The 21863-nt window shown below is 33.3% G+C and overlaps 1 protein-coding gene across 1 annotated transcript in view; it reads right to left on the bottom strand.

Moving 5' to 3' along the window:
* Positions 1 to 21863, bottom strand: part of STXBP5L (syntaxin binding protein 5L) — a 170660-nt gene that overhangs the window by 75602 nt on the left and 73195 nt on the right. The window contains exons 12-18 of the mRNA XM_087817877.1: positions 20151 to 20223; positions 17463 to 17610; positions 16481 to 16548; positions 11985 to 12025; positions 8051 to 8268; positions 5857 to 6029; positions 2870 to 2995 (exon numbers count right to left, since the gene is read on the bottom strand). Of these exons, the coding sequence (XP_087674003.1) occupies positions 2870 to 2995; positions 5857 to 6029; positions 8051 to 8268; positions 11985 to 12025; positions 16481 to 16548; positions 17463 to 17610; positions 20151 to 20223 (847 nt within the window). The remainder of the gene's footprint in view (positions 1 to 2869; positions 2996 to 5856; positions 6030 to 8050; positions 8269 to 11984; positions 12026 to 16480; positions 16549 to 17462; positions 17611 to 20150; positions 20224 to 21863) is intronic.

The following is a 21863-nucleotide window of genomic DNA, read 5'->3' as shown; positions in this document are numbered from 1 at the left end:
CTACAATATGACCCAGCAATTCCAGTGCTGGATATTTATCTGAAGAAATCCAAAACATGACTGCAGAATTATTTACAGTAGCCAAGATATGGATGCAACCTAAGTGTCCATTGATAGATAAGGGAAGAAAGAAGAAATGGTACAGCTCTGGCTGGGTGGTTCAGTTGGTTGGAGCATTGTCCCATATACCAAAAGGTTGCAGATTTGATCCTCAGTCAGGGTGCATGCGGGAGGCAACCAATTGATGTTTCTCCCTCACATTAATGTTTCTCTTTCTCTCTCTCCTCCTTCCTCTCTTTCTAAAAATTAATAAAAAACATATACTCAGTGAAGATTAAGAATAAAAGTGGTACATATATACAATGGAATATTATTCAGCCATAAAAAGAATGAAATCTTACCATTTGCAACAACATGGATGGACCTCAAGAGTATTATGGTAAGTGAAATCAGACACAGAAAGTTAAATACCATATGATATCATTTATATGTGGAATTTAAAAACCAGCCAAACAAAACAAGAACAAACATAGATACAAAAAACAAATTGGTGGTTGCCAGATGGGAGAAGGGTGCGGGACATGAATCTAAAAGCTGAAGGGAGTAAAAAGTACAAATTGCCAGTTATAAAAATATCACGGGGATGTAAAGTACAGCACAGGAAATAGTCAATAATGTAGTAATAACTGTATATGGTGTTAGATGGGTAGTAGACTTATAGAGGTGATCACTTCCTAAGTTACATAAGTGTCTAATCACAATGTTGTACACTTGAATCTAAAATATTTAATATCAACTGTAATGGAAAAAAACCCCAATTCAATAAAAACAATGTGAGAATAATATTTACAAAAGAAGATAAAGGCCTGTCCTTCTCCTCCCCAGAGAAGATTTGCTTATACTCCAGAATAAAGATGTGGTCTCTCTCTAGATGGGAGCACAGGCAGGTCCCCAGCAGACCTATTTTCATATCTGAGTTTTTAAACTTAGAGTTCTTCTCTTGTAATACCCTGCACATGCAGGCACCATCTGTGCCTCAGCAGGTTACCTTGTGGGGACTAAGGTTCAGGGAACTGATGCAAGATGTTGCTCTGGCTGCCTTTTTTGCTGTCAATAATAACCTATCTTTGTCTCTTACGCAAGGGCCAGTTTTCTGTCAAGATATGTACATACAAAAGTGTGGCAGGCAACTAGTGTGTAAGAGGTGAACAACCTCAGATCCTGCAGTTTCTGACTTAACAGTTGCCCCTGGTTAAATTCTTTAAAATAGTAGAACAATCAATCAATAATCATGGGAAAATAGGGCTACTCAACTAGCTAAACTTCATTACACAGATCCTTGGGACTTATTCTCTTAGTTTAGACATAGGCCAACTTGGCTATTGGACAGTAAGTAGTTTCCAAAGATTTTGTTGTAATAATTGTGGTTGTCCTTCTTTGACATCTAATATCCATGTATATAAATGTTGCCACAAAGCCAGTATTCAACTTATAATCTGCTCCAGAAGGAGGCTGAGGCACTCCTGGTTAGTCTGTTGGGGGACTGAGTTTGACCAAAAAGGTGGAATTAAAAAATTTTAACAAGAAAAAATGGTACAGACCTGTTATAACTAAGTTGGAAATGTTCCCAAATAATGATAAGCATTATACAAAAAAATGTCTTTTATATATCTATATCACAAATTAAACAGCTACAGTCTTCTGAAGAAGCCATAAATAATCAAAACTGGGTTAGTTGATGATTCATAAAACTGCCCACGAGCAACTAACCTGACTGGTCTCATAACATCTTACACAATGAAAGGAAAATACTAATTTTATTGTTTAGAAAGTATCTGTGGTTTTTCTTTCTCTGCTTTTTCCTTTTCCTCATATATAAATTCTGTTATTATATTTGTTAGATAAGATCAATCTATTATTGCTTTGCTCTGTATTCAAGTAAATAACGTGGTAATAATTAACTGTCTTCAAGTTATTCTTTGACAGGTGGTAATAAAACACTGCTCTTTCTAGCCCTGGCATACCCTACTATCTTGTGTTTTTTCTCTATATCCTAGATAAATAATCCACTTATTAAAACCCCTCCAATTATCTTGAATATATCATGTGTATCCTGCTCTGAACCTAAAAGATAGATTTTATATGTATTAATACATTTAACCCTCTCAAAAACATTTTATCCTATTTTACAGATAAGGAAACAAAGCAGATTTAACTAACGTTTCTAAGATCCAAAAACTAGAAAGAAGCAGAATTAGGATTTGAATCCCAAAGAATCTGACTCTAGCTTTTAGCATTCAAAATAAAACACAAAGCGAAATATAATAGAATACACAAAAGAAACAAACGAAACCAAGAAAAAAATGTGTAAGTATAGAAGTACACAAACAAAAAAGTATAATAACATCCTAATAACCTCCTAACATTAAAAATGAAAATACTGTCAAGTTTGACATCGGCAACAAATAATCATAGTTTACATTTAAGTTATTATTTTTCTTATACCATTTTTAATCTAATAAAAGTCCAGGTTAAGGGCTTCCTTCCATATTTATTTATTTATTTATTTTATTATTTTTTTAAATATATCTTTATTGATTTCAGAGAGAGGAAAGGAGAGGGAGAGAGAGAGATAGAAACATCAATAATGAGAGAGTCATTGATCGGCTGCCAGCCCACAACCCGGGCATGTGTCCTGCCTGGGAATCGAACCCCAATCGCCTGGATCCTAGGTCGACGCTCAACCACTAAGACACGCCCAGTAGGGCTCCTTCCGTATTTAGAACTTTAGATATTTCCTTTAAAATACTTAATACATCAAACATATTAGATAAATAATACAAATTAGAAAGGATGTTTAGCTACTTACATTCCATATGCTGAGCTTACAGCAAGACTAGTAACCTGTTGGGGGGGTTCACCATCTACCCACACCAACTGAATAACAAGTTCTGCTTGATAACCCGGAGGCATCCGCACTGGCCGTGTCTTAACACTAGAATAAAGTGAAAAAGCAGTTCTGTTAATACATTTTAAATAAGTATCTTCATGCTTTAAATTATCTTCATAATTTACATAAAATCTAAATACAACACTAGGCATTCAGTGTAGAATGCAGCTTGACAATGTCTTCTAACTTTCTCAAAATACAAGCTACCTGTGATTTTTTCTTTAAGTAGCTGTTCAGTCAGGTCTGAAACTTCAACTGTCTTTATCACTTCCTTTTTCTCTTCTGAGAATAGTATTTTTAATTTTTTTTTTATTATTTATTTTTCATATGAAATATTTTAAGTTATAATGCATAAAGATAAAAAGAATAGCTATTAATCTACCTCCCAATGTAAGATTTCAATATATCAAACCTGAATTCCTGCTCTTTCCCACTAAATTTGCTCCACCTGCACTCTTCTCTATTCCAGTTGATAGCAACTCCTATCCTTGTAGCCAGCTAAAAAAAACTTAAAAATTCTTGAACAATATCCTTCTCTCATATACCTCACTTCCAATCAATTATTAAATGCTGATGGTGTTACCTTAAAAATGTATTCAGAATATGACCCCTTTTTAGTTCTCTACTGCTACTATCCTAGTTACAGTTGACAAATAAAAATACTGGATATCCATAAAAGCCTGAATTTCAAATAAACAATAAATAGGTTTGATTTTTTTTTTACTGTATGTATGTCCCATGCAATATTCGGGATATACTGAACTAAAACATGTTCATTGTTTATCTGAAATTCAGATTTAAATGGGTATTCTGTATTTTTAATTGCTAAATCTGCAAGCCCTCAACATCATCTCTAGTTAGGTGTGAACATCCTTCTTACTGGCCGCCTAGCTTCTACTCTTTTCTTCCATCTCAAAATTGGTTTTCAACATAGCCACCAAAGTGATCATGTCACTTCTCTCTTCAAAACCCTATAATGACTCCCCATTTAATTAGGAATAAAAGCCAGGGTCATTACAGTAACTCTCTTGCCTATCTGACTTCATCTCCTACAGCCCTCTCCACTAACCTTGCTCCCTTTGTTCTAGCTACACTGAGCTCTTTATATGCTGGGCACATGAACGCCTTTGCTCTAGCTGTTCCTTCTGCCTGGAGCATTCTTCCACCATATCTTCTTCAGCTAACTCCCTCGTCTACTTTTTGTTTAAATCTCATTCACTTAGTGAGGCCTAGGATGGCTACCCATTTTACATACTAGGAAGCACAAAGGCAAAAAAATATATATCAATAATTGCACAAATATGTGTATATTGATAAGAATTGTAATGTTGCTAAAAATGAAGAGTTGGCTTGCTTATTTATCAGCTAATGTACATGGTAATCTAATCCAGCAAAGGAAAAGTGATTTAGGGATGGATGCTAACATATAATTAACCAAAGCATAGATTATATACAACTCAAAAGCCACTTATAATATAATGCAATTCATAGAATAATATTCTTAGATCATTTCTGCTGCTTAGTTCCTAGGACCTTATATACATAATATAGGTCTACACTGATTTTCTTCACTTTGGTTCTCTTGATTATCCTTAAGATTATATTACTTCTCAAGTCAACATTAAATTCTTTTATTATGCTTCAATACTGTAACTGTTTACTTCATCTCTACTACCGAATTTTTGTTGTTTTCACTTTTTCTTTTATCTCTTTTAATTTTTTTAAATTTTATATAAAAATAGTTAGATCACTGGAGGACCCACACTTTAATGATGGGTCTTGTTAATTAATAAACAAATCAGTCTACAATGTCTTCTTGAGCTTTGTAGAACTTTTTGTTCTCTTTCTGGTTTTCATTTTAATAGAAATCAATTAAATGAGGCCAAGTGCTATGAAGGGAAAATTGAATATATAACGTTATAACATTATGAACATTTTCCATTTGCTAAAATTTTATGATGATACTTCCTCTTTGTAGATCCCCCCTCCCCCCCCCCCCCCCCCCCCCAGTAATTCCTGCTTATATTTCCTTTTTTACTTCACAAGAAAAAATTTTGGAGGAAAAACAATGATTACATAAGTATAGCAACTGCTAATTGTGTGGTAAACTGCTTTTGCTTCTGAAATGTTGTCTTTAAATTTTCCATAAGTGTTTTCATAAAAAATGAGGAAGCTAGTTGTCTGAAATTCCTTTAGTAGCAGATTCAGATATTTTCATATGATGCTGATAAAAATTCTTTGCTGAGGCTCAATTCTCCAACCCACTGATATAGAAAACATTTGGTTTGATGATGATGAAGCAGTGAGTAGTAATTTAAGGAAACTGTATTCTTTTATATCTGACTACTAAAAAGCATAAAAGCAATTAAGATAATTATTATGGTCTTGACTAAGTTTTCTTTGATTATGACACTAAACTTTGTTCAGATATACTGAGATAACATAGTCTACTATCAAATAGCACCAGTTATAAAAGAGAAAGACATATTATACAGTATCCTAGCCACCACAAGAAAGAAATTCTTTTTTGAAAACATATTCTTATAGTAGGTAGTAAACTTGGTTTCTTTCAATTCCAAGAAGAAATCCCCTTAACATATTTTTTCATTTTGGGTATACCAAACAAGTGGCCATATTTGTGCCTTGACAAAAGTTTCCCCATTCTATCAAAACCATGTTTACTTTAGGGTCCTTCTGGGAAGCAAATATATGAACTAGTAAGTGAAGGATGAAAATATTGTGTCCCCTGCAGGGATATTCAAAGAAAAGACCAGGGTACCTTATGGTGGACTGCAGACACTTGACAACAATTTACTAGGAGAGAAGAATGATTTTATTTGGCACAGTCATAAAGAATTATATGATTCATATGTAAAATTGTTTTAAAATTTGGTAGCAACTCTTACTTGAGACATGGGATACTGTCCTTTGTTATTCCTTCACTAGCCACAGTGTTAGTGCTCCCAGAAAGACTGCTTGAAGAAGGAAGCTGAGATGAGAGATCTGGAAATGGAGGACTTGTTTCTGGTTCTGGGGTAATAATATCTTCAACATCATACTGAAGTCGTACCTCTAAGGACTTTAAAAAAATTAAGTCATGATAATAAATAATCACATTAAAATAGCTGATAATTTTTGGTAAGTATTCATTATTTTTCTGATTAGTAAGTTGAATTTCAATTTATAGTAAAGCTGAGATATTCCAAAATGAATTAAACAGTGAATTATAAGAAATAAAAAGCATTCATGAAAAATGTAAAATACTTTTTTTGTTCAAAATTATAAGAAACATACATACCAGTGGAGATAAATTTTTTACATAATAAATATTCCTTAAGATAAAGTATAAATTACAATTCCATATATAATAAAATAAAGGTAAAAATTCTTCATGTTTACCCCAGTGGAAGAGATTAAGCTGGATGTGTATACGTATGTGTTAATAAATTGCTATTTGTACAAGGCTTTTTAGTTTCAAAAAAGCTCCCTTCAATTTTGACTTTAGCTCAGTAAAAATTTTCCAAAATCCATATTTCTATTTGTTTTTCTCATTAGCTTAACTCTTCCCTGTTTAATTTCATTAACTTGGTCAGAGTTGCTTAATGAAAAACATATGATAATTTATATTAAAATAAAAACGTGATCCAAAAACCTTTTTTGAAAACAAAAATGTTTTAAAATTAAGTACTTTATTATTACATTTAATGCTTTATCAAAATTGATTTTATAACAAAATCAGCATTTTTGGGATTGAAAATAATCGTTTACGCAGATGTCATTATGGGATAGTGAATATAGCAATATTACCAAAATGATTGTCATAATTATCTTAAAATTATAAAAAACCTCTAATGACAATAACAATTGTAATTATTGGGTGCTTACAACAATTAGACACTATGTTAATGACTTTATATAATCATCACAAGAACTCCATAAAACTGGAATTTCTATTTCTACTTTGTTACCTTCCATTTTATTTATATAGGAAATTATGTAGGTGATGCAATTAAGCCTTACCCAGATCTACTACTGACTAATGAAGTCTTGTGATATGCTCAGAGTCACAAAGGCACTAACTGTAAAGCCAGAATTAAAATCTAGGCTTATCTCACTCCAAAGCCTGGGATTTTAACTAATATACTTTAAAAGGGTAATACTTTAGTTGTTAAGGTAAAAAGAATTATATATATGTATATACATGCCTTTAGTAGATAAACTCTATTTTCTGATAAAATGGTAAAATGGACTGGGTAGAGAAGGCCCATTATCTATAGGTGCCTTAATTTAGATTTAATTTATCCCATGAGAGAGTCATCATTTTAAATAATTTAATTATTTCATCATTTTAAAAACTAAGATTAGGCAAGTCAATCCCATAATTATTTCCACTGTATAAAAAATGTTGCTATGTAGGAAATCATTAAAAATAATCTTACTGTAGCTCAGACATAATCATATTTGAGACATAATCATGTATGAGAAATAACTAATTAAGTGGCAAAAAAGACAAGTAAACTTTTAAAAAATTAATAAAGGTATAGAACAAGGCCTGCATTAATTTGACATTTACACATTAAAAAAATCAATAACAAATCTATGTAAAACCTATAGGCATAATCCATCCTATTTAATAATACCAAGTTTTTCTGTTTTGTTTTGTTTTTAAAGAATAGTTTATTGATTTTTAGAGAGAGAGGGAGAGAGAAGAGAGAAACAACAATGTGAAGGAGACATATCAACTGGTTGCCTCCCACACGTGCCCCGATCAGGGCAGGAGATCGAGCCTGCAACTGAGTTACGTGCCCTTGGCCAAAATCGAACCCAAGACCCTTTGGTCCACGGGCCAATGCTCTAATCAGTGAGCCAAATAGGCAAGGGCAATAATACCAAGTTTTTAATAGAGAACTGTTTTGTCATTTTAAGTCAAACTTAAAATATGTTCTACAATGCAACAAGAATAATTAAAAATCCCACCTATGAACTGGATTATTGACCACATACTGCAGTTTTAGTGTCTTAAACCATTCCAAGTACTAACCAAAATCTATAATTGCTTTCTTTTAATTAAGTGTGAAAGCTAAATTTTAAATGACTTACCACTATTTTTGTTGTAATTTCATGTCTGCTGAATTTATAAACTATGACATATGCAGAGACTCCCGAAACACAGAATATTCTGCTTTCTGGACACCAGTAAATCATCTGAATGGCATATGGATCTTCCTCTACAATTTCACCTGTTTGTTTTCCATCTCCTATCTTCTGTTTTTCAAACACTTTTGATGTTTTTAGCTTGTACAGCATCTGTAGAGTTACTATAACATATTGAAGCATAATTACCTTCTAATTTAAACCTAATTCTTAAATGTTGTTGAAGTTTTTTTCAATATATTTGTTAAACAACAAAAGTAAAACTCAAAATAAATTACATTTTAACTAGTAAGCATTTAATGTCATGCTCTGTTATCAGTACAGTTTAGCTCAATGGAGACTACAGGGGAAAAAAATAAACATTTATTAAACATATACTATATACCAAGGAATATGTAGGTCCTTTGTATTCACTGTCTCATGTTATCCTCAGAAACAGTCCCATTAAGTGAATATTTTTATCATTTATTTGATAAAAATATCAGAGTTCTGAAAGTTTACAATGGAAACAATGAATCTAATTCTCCAAAGGGAGACCCCTTAATTTGTTTTTACAGTTTTCTCCTTTGATTACTAGATGAGAGGTTGGTGCTATTCTTAGAGGGTTTACTCCTCTCAACAAATTTTTAGACACTCCTTCAGATAAGAAACACTGTAATATACCAGCCAGCAATACTGAAAATCCAATAATCTGTAATTTTTTTCTGAGTGGCTCAGTGTTAGAAAAGGGTCAGTTATAATTTTAAGAAACTCAGGGTTTGTGAATTTTCAGAAATGTTTATTTGGAGAAATATTTTTTCCATTTTAGGCCATGATGATGATTCCCCTATAAGAAAGCCCTAATTTTACAAAGGATCCCTGAGAAAAATTCTAAAAATCTAGGATTTCTGCCAAAAGTGAACCCAAATTGAAGGAGATTGTACAAAATAACCAGCCTGAACTCCTCACAAATGTCATTTTCATGAAATAAAGAGTCAGGAACCATTCCAGATTAAAGAAAACTCAAAAGATATAACTAAACAGAATAGATGATCCTAGATTTTCTTTTCTGATACATGATATTACTGGGACAATTGGCAAAAACTAAATAAGATCTGGAGGTTAGATAATAATATTGTATAAATATTAATTTCCTGATTTTAATAACTATATGTAAAAGAATGACTGTATTTGTAGGAAATACATATGGAAGTATTTAAGGGCATGCAGTGTTAGAGGAGCATTATATCTTCAACTTACTCTTAAGTGGTTACAAAAAGATATGTATATATATATATTTACATACATGTGTATGTGTAAATATATACAGGGGTGAGAGAGAGTAAGGGGTGGGGAAAGAGAGAACACATGCATGCACACAAGCATAGGAGAAATGTAGTATATAGACTGACATTTGGGAATTAGGATGAAGGCTGTACAGCACTTCATACTATTTTTTTGCAATTTTTTGGTAAGCCTAAAATTATGTAAAACTAAAATAGTTTTCAAAATAGGAAAGGCATTAATATTTGGTGCTATATCCTTGCTTTTAGGTGAGAGAGATTATCACTCACATGATTATTTTATGTGACATGGCAATAGTAAAAGGATATTGTAGACGTAATTAAGGCCCCTAATTAGTTGAGTGACTTATTAATCAACAGATTGTCCTTGGTGGGGCTGACATAATCATGTGCGCCCTTTAAAAGAGAGACTCCCTGAGGTTAGAGAGATACTCCTTTGCTGGCTTGAAGAAACAAGTAACCATGAGTTCTAAAGCTGCAAGAAAGGGAATTCTTCCAACAACCATGTGAGTTTGGAAGATTCTGAACCAGATGAAATTGCACCTCTAGCTAATACCTTGACTGCAGTCTCAGGAGACCCTGAGCAAAGAACCCAGCTAAACTATACCCAGATTTTTTTTTTTTTTTTAAATATATCTTTATTGACTTCAGGGAGAGGAAAAGAGAGGGGGAGAGAGAGAGAAACATCAATGATGAGAGAGTCATTGATCGGCTGAAGCCCGCAACCGGGGCATGTGCCCTGACTGGGAATTGAACCCTGATCGCCTGGATGCTAGGTCGACGCTCAACCGCTGAGCCACGCCTGACTGGGCTACCCAGATTCTTGACAAACAGATACTGTTAGATAATAAATGGGTATGGTTTTAAGCTGATAAACTGTGGTAATTTTATTACTCAGCAGTTGAAACTAATACACACAATAACACAGACTCAATTATTCAAATACAGTATAACCACTTCCTGTACTGGACAGTATTCCACAAAATTGGCAAACTAAGCGATATTTCTTCGACGATATCCATTTAATTTGGAGATTTGTTCTTATAACTGATTACTGTAAATATATTAAACATGCTGCAAACTTTTGCAATACCAGGTGGGCAAAAGGTTTACAGTTGTTTGTAAAAAATAACACAATAATTAATAAATAATAATATGAGAATCCATTCTGTTCCATGAACTCACAACTGTAAACCTACTTTTGCCAACCCTGTATATGTTCTAAAGTGGTAAAATAATATTTTACTTAAAAATTCTTAAAATATGTATGCTTGAGGGATATGTACTTTATCATTAGATTGTTAAAGTGTCTTCTCACATTTAGAAGGAGTGACTTTGAGGTGGTGGGAAAGGAGCAATGACATTACTATGTGATTAATTTTTTTCCTGGAACATACTCAGATTTGAATGAAAAGGTTCACGAAAAGAAAATCTGCTGTCTGTTGGAATTTCCCCCATGCAATGGCTTATTGTGTGAGGTCACAAAGGGGCCTCAGAATTTGTGGCTTTAAATCTTTTAATTATTTTCTCATGCTGATGGTTTGCTTCACTGCTTGAGGATTCAACTTGCAGGCTAAAAGTACCATCAATAGTCAAGCTTCTTCCTTCTGCTTTTCTGTTTATCATAGTCTTCCTCAGAAACAGTTCACTTCTATAGCTTTGAATATCACTTTTATGTTGCTGCTTCATTAGTTTCCATTTTTGACCATTCTTCTTACCTCCTTAGACATTTTTACCTGGATTTCCTGGTGTTACTATAAAATCCAAACCTCTAGAACTCTCCTGTATTCCTTATTTCTAAAGAGTTACCTACATCTTGCTGGTTACTCATCCCCAAAAACTTCTCCTATTCCCAACTGTCAAAATCTTAACAATCTTCCAAAACTCACATTCAATGTTACCCCATCAAAATACCTTTCCTGGATCTACGTGGTTCAAATAAATCTCCCATTTTTTATAACAGATAGAATTGAGGTTGTACTACATTTAGGGTTCTTATGTTGTTTGCCCTGTAGTTACATATGTGCATTGCTTTATCTGTTGAAGTGACTAAATTTTCTGAAAGGTATGTATGATATAATCAAGTCTTAAATATCTTTCTTTGAATGCCCTTCAATGTTGAGCAAAGTACTTTATTTCTTTTAAATTAAGTAATTCTCAAAAAAAAATTTTTAGATTTTACATTTATCAAATAATTTATTTTGATTCTCATAGGACTTGGTAGACAAGAGGTAAAGAAAAGTGAAGACTAGTGGGATAAAAACACTTTTCCAAGATCACAGAGTTAGGAGGGGAAGGATATTCCTTGAACAGAATTCATCTGACAAAATTTAGTACTTTTTCCAGTGTACTTTGCCTCTTGTAATATAACGATTGGTGATAAAGAGTGACTTCAGTCCTATCTATATTATAGAAGTAAAGTATAGCAAGACACTTTAAAATGATCTAATAATATAGGAAATGGGTTTTGTAACACAACTATGTATGTATGCTAAAAACGTATGTGAAATATTAATTTTCCAAACTAAACAGTGGTGAAAGGCCTTGAGTACATATTAACCAAGTGTTTTCTGTTATAGGAGAAACTTAAAACTTACTTGCAGAAGCATCCCAAAATTTTATTGATCCATCTGCATGACTAAATGAAAAGTAAATTAGCATTAATTAAAGTATATTAAATAAAAAATAATCATTCTAAAAGTATAAAACTTGAGATACTGTTAAAGTTCAATTCAAAAATACTGTTCCAACAAAAACTAGTGTACACTAAATCATTTCTGAGCTCAAAACAATGGTTTATATTTAAAACAATACATTAAAATTTAAATTTAAAAGAGAACAATAATTACTTAAATTTTACTCTAAGAAGATTTTATGTGTAAGAGCAATGAAAACTGACCTGTGCGGGAAAAACAATATTTTTTAATATAAAATTGCTTATACTCAATAAAAAATATACTTGAGGCAATTTTGACTATATTAAAATAATTTTGAAATGAATATCATGGTGAAATTAAAGTTAAGCTTTTAATTATAAAAATCAAATCCTTAAACCTATCTATATTTTTATCATTATTTAATAATAACATAAAAGCAAAAAGAACTCACAAAGAAAATAATAGGATAAAATACTCCCCAATGCATTTTATGAGGTCAGCTTTATCCTGACACCAAAACCAGGAAAAACCATTACAAGAAAAAAAAATTACAAACCAATATTCCTCGAGCATGGGCATAAAAACTTATCAACAAAATATTAGCAAATCAAATGAAGGAATAAATAGAAAGGATCATACATCATAACTAGGTGGGATTTATCCCAGGAATGTAAGGCCAGTTAAACATTGTAACTTATCATACTGAAAGATTGAAAAAGAAAAACCACATGATTATTTTAATAAATGCAGAAAAAGCACTTGATGAAAATTACGATCTATTCATAGAACAAATTAGGAACAGGAAACTTCTTCAACCTGCTAAACAGCATCTAGGAATAACCTACAGATTTCACATATAAGTGAAGTCATATGTGTCTCTGCCTTATTTCACTTAACACATTACTCTTTAGGTCCATCCATGTTGTTGGAAATGGCAACATTTCATTCTTTTTTATGGTTAATATTCCACTGTATATATGTGCTACATTTTCTTTATCCATTCATCTATTAATAGACACCTAGGTTGCTTCCATATCTTGGCTATTATAAATAATGCTGCAATAAACATAGGGGTCTATATATCTTTTCAAATAATTGTTTTCATTCTCTTTGGATAAATACCCAGAAGTTGAACTGCGGATCATATGGTAGTTCTAGCTTTAATTTTTTTAAGAATCTCTGTTCTGTTTTCCATAATAGCTCACTAATTTAAAATCCTACCAACAAGTAAATGCACAAGGGTCCCCTTTTCTCAACATCTTTGCCAATACTTGTTTAATGTCTTTCTTTATAATAGCCATTCTCACAGATATGAAGTGATACCTCATTGTAGTTTTGATTTGCATTTGTCTGATGATTAGTGATGGCTGAGCATCTCTTCATGTGTCTGTTGGCCATCTGTAAGTCATCTTTGGGCAAATATCTATTTGGGTCCTCTGCTCATTTTTCAATTGGATTCTTTTTATGTTGAGCTATCTGAGTTCTTCACATACTTTCGATATTAACCCCTTACCAGATATAATATTTTTATTCATTCTTTTTAAAATTTTTTTCCTCTGACACTATGATTTCATATTACCTATCTTCTAGTTCACTGATTTTTTCTTCTGATTAAGTCTGAAGTTGACCCCTTCTAGTAAATTTTTCAATTGAATTATTGTAGTCTGCTCCAGAATTTTTTTCATTTTTTTATAATTCCTATCTCTTTGTTTATATTTTCATTTTGCTCATGCCTTTTTAAAAAATTCATTTCATTGTTTATCTGTGTTCTCTTGTACTGCACTGAGTTTTTTTGTTTTTTTTTTAATATCTTTATTGATTTCAGAGAGAGGAAAGGGGAGGAAGAGAGAGAGAGAGAAACATCAATGATGAGAGTCACTGATTGGCTGCCTCCTGCATGCCCGACTGGGGATTGAGCCCACAGCCCGGGCATGTGCCCTGACCAATAATCGAACCCCAATCACCTGGATCCTAGATCAATGCTCAACCATTAAGCCACGCCCGGCCAGGCTGCACTGAGCTTTTTAAAGACACTTATTTTGAACACAGATCTCTTACTTTTCAGGGTCAGTTTTTGTAGTTTTATTTCATCCCTTGATTGGGCCATATTTTCCTGTTTCTTTGTATGTCTTGTTATTTCTTGTTGGGAATTTGTTATTTGAAAATACAGCCACCTCTTATGAACTGGCTTTGTACAGGGGAAGACCTTCATCAATCAGCTGAGGTAGAAATCTTTGGGCCTCTAAAACCTTTAATAGGGATGTGTCTTCTCTGGGTTTGTATTTGTATAATTTCCTAATTAGAGAAGTTTGCTGGTTCTCTTCAGGAGCTTATAGTCTCTCACTCCTATTGTCTGTCTTCAATATTCCAAGTTTTGGGGGTACTTCAACAACCTCTGAGTTCTTTTTTGCTCTCTGCAGCCCCCAGGCATCTAAGTTCCATCAATACTCAGATTCAGGTGAGAAAGAAACTAATTTTTGGGGAAATACCCTGAAAAGCGGGAATATTGAAGTACATTCTACTTCTCTCTTTCCCTCTGATGAGAGGAGGTGCAAGTTGGGCTTTCCTCCTGAACACAAACTGTGCCAATTTTGTGGAGGAGCTGACATAGTTGAAATGAAATTAAATGGCTATTTTAACCCATTTCAATGTGGCTGAACTTGGCTTTGAGCTTGCCTGGGTACTACAACTTTTTACTGGTTTCTTGAGTTTTCATAAAAACATTTGGGCCATATATTGTTGTTACGTCAGTGTCTCTATGGTGGAACAAGGTCTGGTATTATCTATTCTGATATCTTGCTGATGTCACTCTCCAATTCTTTTATAGAGTGTTTTCTCAATTCCTTTTCTCTCAATTTGACCATAGATACTGTTATATTTGAAGTGAATATATTGTAAATAGCATGTAGTTGGGTCATAATTTTTAACCCACTCTCCCAATCTGTGAATTTGAATTGGTGTATTTAGGGCATTTAAACTTGAATTTCAGTTTTCCTTATGGCCTCCACAGTTTCTGATGAGAAATTTACCATCATTCACATTGGTTTTGTCCCACAGTTATTTCTCTCTTGCTGTTTTCATATTTTTTTCTTGATGTTTAGCATTCAGAGGTTTGATTATGATGTGACTTGTGGATTTCTTGTGGTTCATTCAGTTCCTGAAATCTACAGTTTCATGTCCTCTGCCAAATTTGGAAAGTTTTTAGTCATTATTTCCTTATATACTTTTTTCAGCCCTGTTCTCTTTCTTCTCTCCTTATTCACTGGATTTCCATTGACACAAAAGGTAGAGGGTATGTGGCTCATTACTGCTTGGCAGGGGTGAAATTTTGGCTCCCCACATGATCTCCTCTGACACCACAGGTGATGGGTTCCATCACCACCCAGCAGAGTTAAAAGTCCCAGCTTCCTACTCAGCCTTTGTTCAATGTCAGAAAATGATACTCCTCTTAGGAGGAAGCTGAGGCACCTTTTTACAGCTTAATGAGGGTGAAAATCTAGGATCCCCTATTTGCCTTTGCTTGAGTGAGTTGAGGTGGGGTCATAGTTTTTTTCTGTGGCAGTTAGCTAGAGTAGAGAGATGATTTTCTGTAAGTTTTCTGTTTCAAAAGGCTACCCCTTTTCTCATCCTTTGGCTAGAGGGAACTAGCTTTTATTGGTATCTTTGATTGTTTGTTTGTTTATTTGTTTGTGACCACTGGCAGATCCAGGTTGCCAGCTCCAATTCTAGAATATATAAGGCAAAAAGAAAACCCAGGAAACTTACCACTATGTTACTCCTTAGGACTTGGGGGTCTTGCCTGTCTGACTTCTCCCCATCTTTCCCAGTCATGCTTGTTTAATATATAGTACTCAGGGATTTTAGTTGTATTCAGTGAGAAGACTAGGGAAAAGTATATCTACTCTACTATCCCACAAGCAGAACACCTCATTATCTTTTAAATCTCATCTTTATCTGTTGCTATGTCTTTATTTTCATTCCTAATATTAGAGCATCTAGTAGGCTGCTATAGAAAGTGGTGACATTTCTGGTGCTATAAATTTTGAAGCATACTTTAAATAGCTACCTGATGGGGCTATAGAACAGTGATTTGGCAGGAATCAAGATATGTTGGTAAGGGCCTTTCTAAGGCTAATAATCTATGATTTCCATGGGAATTCTTCCTTAACTAGTCTCTTACAACTTTTCTTTCTTTGACTTTCTCCAACTCTTATAATCTACACTTAATTATTTTTGTTATATGTCTATTTTCAGTGGTTTCATTCTATTTTCCACCAAGTTTATAACCTTTGGATAGAATTTGTGTCTTATATTTTTACTTTTACTTAAATTGTCAGTCTGCCTAGACCCTAGAGCATAATTATGAGAAATTGTAAAAACTCGATGAAATATTTTTGGTAATAAATTGGTAAATTTAAAAATCACATCCCACTTACCCAGTAATAATTATTTCTGGATATGTTTGTGCTCCAAGGTTCCAAGCTCCTCCACTGATTGGCCACTCCTAAATATATTATCCAGGGAGAACTTATAAGTTTACTTTTAAAATATTAATAACTTAAAATTTTAAAGTGAAAATTTTTAAAAATAATGGTAAAAGATTTTCTTAGAAGTCAATAGCTGTAAAGTAATGGAGGGTGAAGTATGTAGCTGTCTTTTAATTCTTTCATTAAGAATTCCAAATGTATAATTCCATCACCTATAAAAATATTGATTTTAACAAAGATTACCATTCATATTAAAAGTCAAAGAAGTATTTTCAATTATACAAAAACAGTGTTGCTGCATTTGCCACATAATCTATGTACTGGCAAACTATTGTGATGCCATTTAATACAGAACACTCTGTAAATTGTGTCCCCCATTGGAGCTGTCCACCCCAAAAGCCCTGTACAAATAATAGAAATCATAATAGGTGGTTCTACTACAATTGTTAAGTATTTGAATCCAGTAAATACAATAAAATCAAACTCCAGAGTTATTTAACAAATGGCTTTTGATAATTATGTCTTTTTAACCACTGACTGATAAGAAATGATTTAACTACAAAGAGTTGACTTGAATTTCTTACAACATAATCCTTCATCCAAAATAATTAAAAGTTACATCTTATAATTCAAATGTTACTTTAAATATATACTTAGTACATAAATATATATGATAGGTAAGTATATGTTAGTATATAATTATATACATATTATATAAGAAATTTACATTTCTATAGGTTTAAAGTTATGGGGCACTTAGGAAATTCTAATTTCAGAGGTTATTTCTTTTATTGATTCCAGCTTGTAACCTCAAGAGAATTTGGTTCAAGTCTTCTTTTATAGAAAGTCCAAAAATAATAAAACAAAAAATGTGTGATCACACGATATGAATATGAATATAACACAATTTATTTTTAATTGTTATTTTTACCTTATTACTGTATCCTTGTTTTTTATGCTTGACTCCTATAGCATAGAGTACTAGAATCAAATCTGGTGGGCAATCAGCAAAGTAGGCCGTGCATGTAACTGGTGATTCGTGAATATCCATAGGATATGGATTTTCAAAGATTGGAAAACTAATAGATAAACACAATATATTAGGTTCATTTTACAATGATAAAAAAGAAAATAACTTTTATAAAACAGACCCTAAAATATTCTACATATTAATTATACACTTCATTTAATTGTCTTTTAAGCATCATAAAACAAGAATCATATGAACAAAAATGCTCTTTTTAAAATCCTTATCTATAAAATGTAATATAAATATTGGTAGAACTTTACTTGAGTAAATGAATTTTCTTTCATAATTTTAAAATTCCACAGGGATATCACTTTTATCTAAGTATTTACATAACATAAGTATTAAAATATCTTATTAGTAAATTTAACATGCTTTTCCAAGCGAGGTAATATATAAGTGAATGTTTTGTTTTTGTTTTTTGCAGAACTAATTGAAAGATATGTGTGATTATACCATGCTTAGGATAATTTCCTATGTAAACTAGAGAACATAGTGGGAATGTAGGCTTATGGATGCAATAAATTTCATATCCTCAAGCCTACTATAATTTTAAAGAGGCATATAAGTATAGAATCAAATTAATAATTCTTACAGCCACAGTATATTATTCAGTTCTTATGTACCAGATGTATCAGTCACTGTAGTAGAAGGAACCAAATACTAGTCTATGCTCCATCTATTCCAAGTTTCTGTGATCATGTTACTTCTGATACAATGTGTGCTGGAGAAGAGGCTATTAAAAATAATTTCCTCCCCGCACTGTTAGGAATTTAATTACTTAGTCTAATCTTCAGAGTATGGTATATATAAGTGTGTGTGTTACAGATAGTTTCCCAGATAGGAATAGTAGTATATGCAAAATCAGGTGGGAAGAACCAAGCTGTGTTTAAAAAATGGCAAGTAGGTTAAACTGCATGGGTCAGATGCCCCTTCTTTCAGATTAGAAATTATCAAGTGGATTACCTTAAAGAACAAATCTACAACTCAGCATTTGATAATAGCAAGTGGTTGAAATGTTAGACTCCTGACAAGGTGAACAATATTGTAAAAATGTTTGGGGGGAAATATTTTAGTATATTGGCAAAGAGTATGGAAAAGATACTTAAGAAAGAAATAATAACTAAAAATGTATTATAGGAATTTAGATGTAAAAGTGTAAACTAGTTGCTGTGAATTGTAAGCAAAGCTATAAATCCAAGAAACCAAGAAAAGAAAAAAATTTTAAGCTCTAATGCTTGCTTTTATGTAAAGGATTAAGTTGGGGCAGTGGGAAGGAAAGAAAGAAGGAAAGAAGGAAGGAATTCAAAAAGGAGTCCAGAGGTTCTAATAAAAATGACGGAGAAGTTGAAAGCCGCACTCATTTCCTCCCATTACCACATAAAAATAATAAATTACAAAACAATCAACCTGGATAACCATCTGAAGACTAGCTGAACAGAAATCCTGTAAATAAAGATATATAGATGACAACACATAGAGGCTGGTAGAAGGGGCAGAGATGCAAAACCAAGCGCCCCACTCCTACATGTGGCAATTGAGGATCTGGAGAGATATTTCAGTTGCAGGTGTCTCCCCTGAGGAGTGAGAGGTTTCAGCCCCACACCAGGCTACCAAAGCCTGGAACAGCAGTGCCAGGGAGAAGAGCCCACATAATATCTGGCAGTGAAAATCAGCAAGGCTTCCATCGAACTCCCATGTGAGACAGGAGGCTGCTGGAAACCCGGGCAGCCTGTTAGTAGGGGTGGGGAACCTTTTTTCTGCAAAGAGCCATTTTGATATTTACAACATTCATTCGCAGGCCATACAAAATTATCCACTTAAAAAATAGCTATGGAAAAAGCTCCCAGATTTATTGAATTTTGAGTCCCACCTGTGGTTGCCTTGGCAGGGCCAGACCAAATTATTTCAGCCTGCGGGCCAGACGTTCCCCACCCTAGCACTCTAGACCATAGAGCAAGGGAAAACCAGTTTTATGCCTATCATCATTTATAATGAATATGTGTAGCAGGGAATACAGTGTTCATCAATTTCAAGTCTATGTTTTATTGTCCATGTAAAGGAGTGGAGAGCACCACTCTTACAGCAGTATTTTCTATTTGTTCCCACTGCCCACAACATAGTGAGAAATACAAAAAAAGGTTAAAGAGGGCTTCCATCGTATCTGCCCCCAACATCCTATCCTGCTCTTTTGTATTGACTGATGAAGTGTCCAATAGTACTTTATCTTGTGCCATTTTCCTTTAGTCAATAGACTAGCAGATGGCCACACAGTACATTGTACAAGTTTTCAGAACAGCTGCTTTGGTTTAGGGAAACAGCAGGAATGTGATCCATTTTGTTTGTTCTGATTCTCCAAACAATATGTGCTGCCTTTAAAATCTCTTTTTCTCAGTGTTTTCTTCATTTTTCCAGTTTAGTTTTCATTATTGAACCAAATTATATTTCTGTAATTCTAAGAAAACAACAGTCCACACAAAGAATATTTACCATCTAAAAATACTAATGTAAATTATTTATAATGCCCTCCAGTATTTTAACTATAATGAATATGTTTTTAAAATAGTGTTATTCTGAACATGGATAACTTACTTGCTTTGTGTCAGATCAACTACAATGAGATCTTTCTCCAGAAGTACTACGACTGCATAGGGTTCTTGAAATTCTACAAGTTAAAAAAAAAAGAAAACGTTTTCATATTTCACATTTTATAAAATCACCAAACTTATATTTCCTTTATCTGCAGTACAAATGTCATTTAAATTATTTGAGAAGACCAAAATATGAGCCAAAGTAAGAAGCACCAAGAGCACTTTGAAAAAATATATACATTGTAGTTCTCAAACTTAATGTCTGTGCCCATTACCGGGAACAAGAGGAAAATGGGAAGTTGCATAGCATGGAGGTAAATATATCTCAAGAATAATGAGGTGATGATAGTAGTAGATTATTTCAGGAAGGTGAGTCTGTGATCTCCATCTCATAAATGCTTATCTTATTCTTCCACAACCTTACATTTTAGATTTAATTTCATGCTTACAAGGAGATACACTAAGGAAACGGTAGTTCTGCTTCTCTGATCTGTGATACATATTCATTTCCCTGTGAGAGCAACACTCATACTAAAAAATGTACTTTCCATTCAGTGTGATTCAACATGTATTTAAAGACTGCCTATTATGTGCCCAATGGTGTGCACCTCAAAAAAGCAGATAATCTAAAGGTAGTTTAGGATTTCCAAGTTCTTAAAATTCAACTCTCCTCTTCTCTCTTCATCCCTGCCTTTCTTCAATATGTTCCAGAAAACTTTGTAAGAACAAAGAACATAAGGAGAACAAGACTGACAAGGTCCATGTTCTCATGGAGTTCACATTCTAAGGATGTACACAAACCACGAATGAGCGAATGCGATTAATTCTGAAAGTAATGTGAGCTATGAAAAAAATAACATGGGTAATGGTTTAAGAAATGACTTGTGGTGGGTGTGGAAGCAGTAATTTAGTTGTAGTGGTCAGGGAAGACAGTGGTTTTCATCTGTAACAAAAAGATTAATAAGGGAAAGCCACAGTTAAAGTGTTATTCTCAATTTAAAGAAAAAGACTTTACAAAAACATTTTACATACATGATATTTGATTCTCAGTAGCTAGAACAGGTATTAGTGTTTTTTCTATTTCAAAGGGAACATTGAGGTACAAAAAGGTTACAAGATTGGCACAAGTTTACAAAGCTAGTAAGTGACAGAGCTGAAACTTTAACCCAGAATTTCTGACTAAATTCCATCCTGCTTTCATCATACCAGCAGTTTCCACTGGCCAGTTTAAGAGGTATTTAATCCTAAATTCAACAATTACTTGGCAGTACTTTTGCCGACAGTATTCAAGTCTTGGATGGAAAACTGGAACAGATGGCCTTCCCAGTCCTTCCAGTCCTGAGACGCTATAGAGTCTTTTCATAAATCACATGCTATGAGAGAAAAAGTAAGACCCCAAACCCCAAAACTCAGAAGCAGCATGCTTTGTCTGGGTGCATATCTACGTGCCAGTATGCAATCATACTGCTTGCTACTCAAACTGTCCTCAAACTGAGGCTCGTTCCCTTTCTCATCTCTTAAACGTATTTTTCAACATTGTTTTAATACTTCTGGGTTTTTGTTTATTTGTTTTGTTTTTCAGTTGGAAGAACATTGGGGTTTTATGCTTCTCTTTTTCTTCTCTCCCCTCTTTAGGAAAATCATCTATTGGAAAGCATAGATTATTTTTAGGGGACTTACATAAGAAATTTAGTAATAGTGGTTGCCTCTGGAA

This window comes from Miniopterus natalensis, chromosome 6 (assembly GCF_054644295.1).
Source record: "Miniopterus natalensis isolate mMinNat1 chromosome 6, mMinNat1.hap1, whole genome shotgun sequence".
In the NCBI taxonomy this organism is placed as follows: Eukaryota; Metazoa; Chordata; class Mammalia; order Chiroptera; family Miniopteridae; genus Miniopterus; species Miniopterus natalensis.
This window is presented reverse-complemented; position numbering and strand designations above follow the sequence as displayed.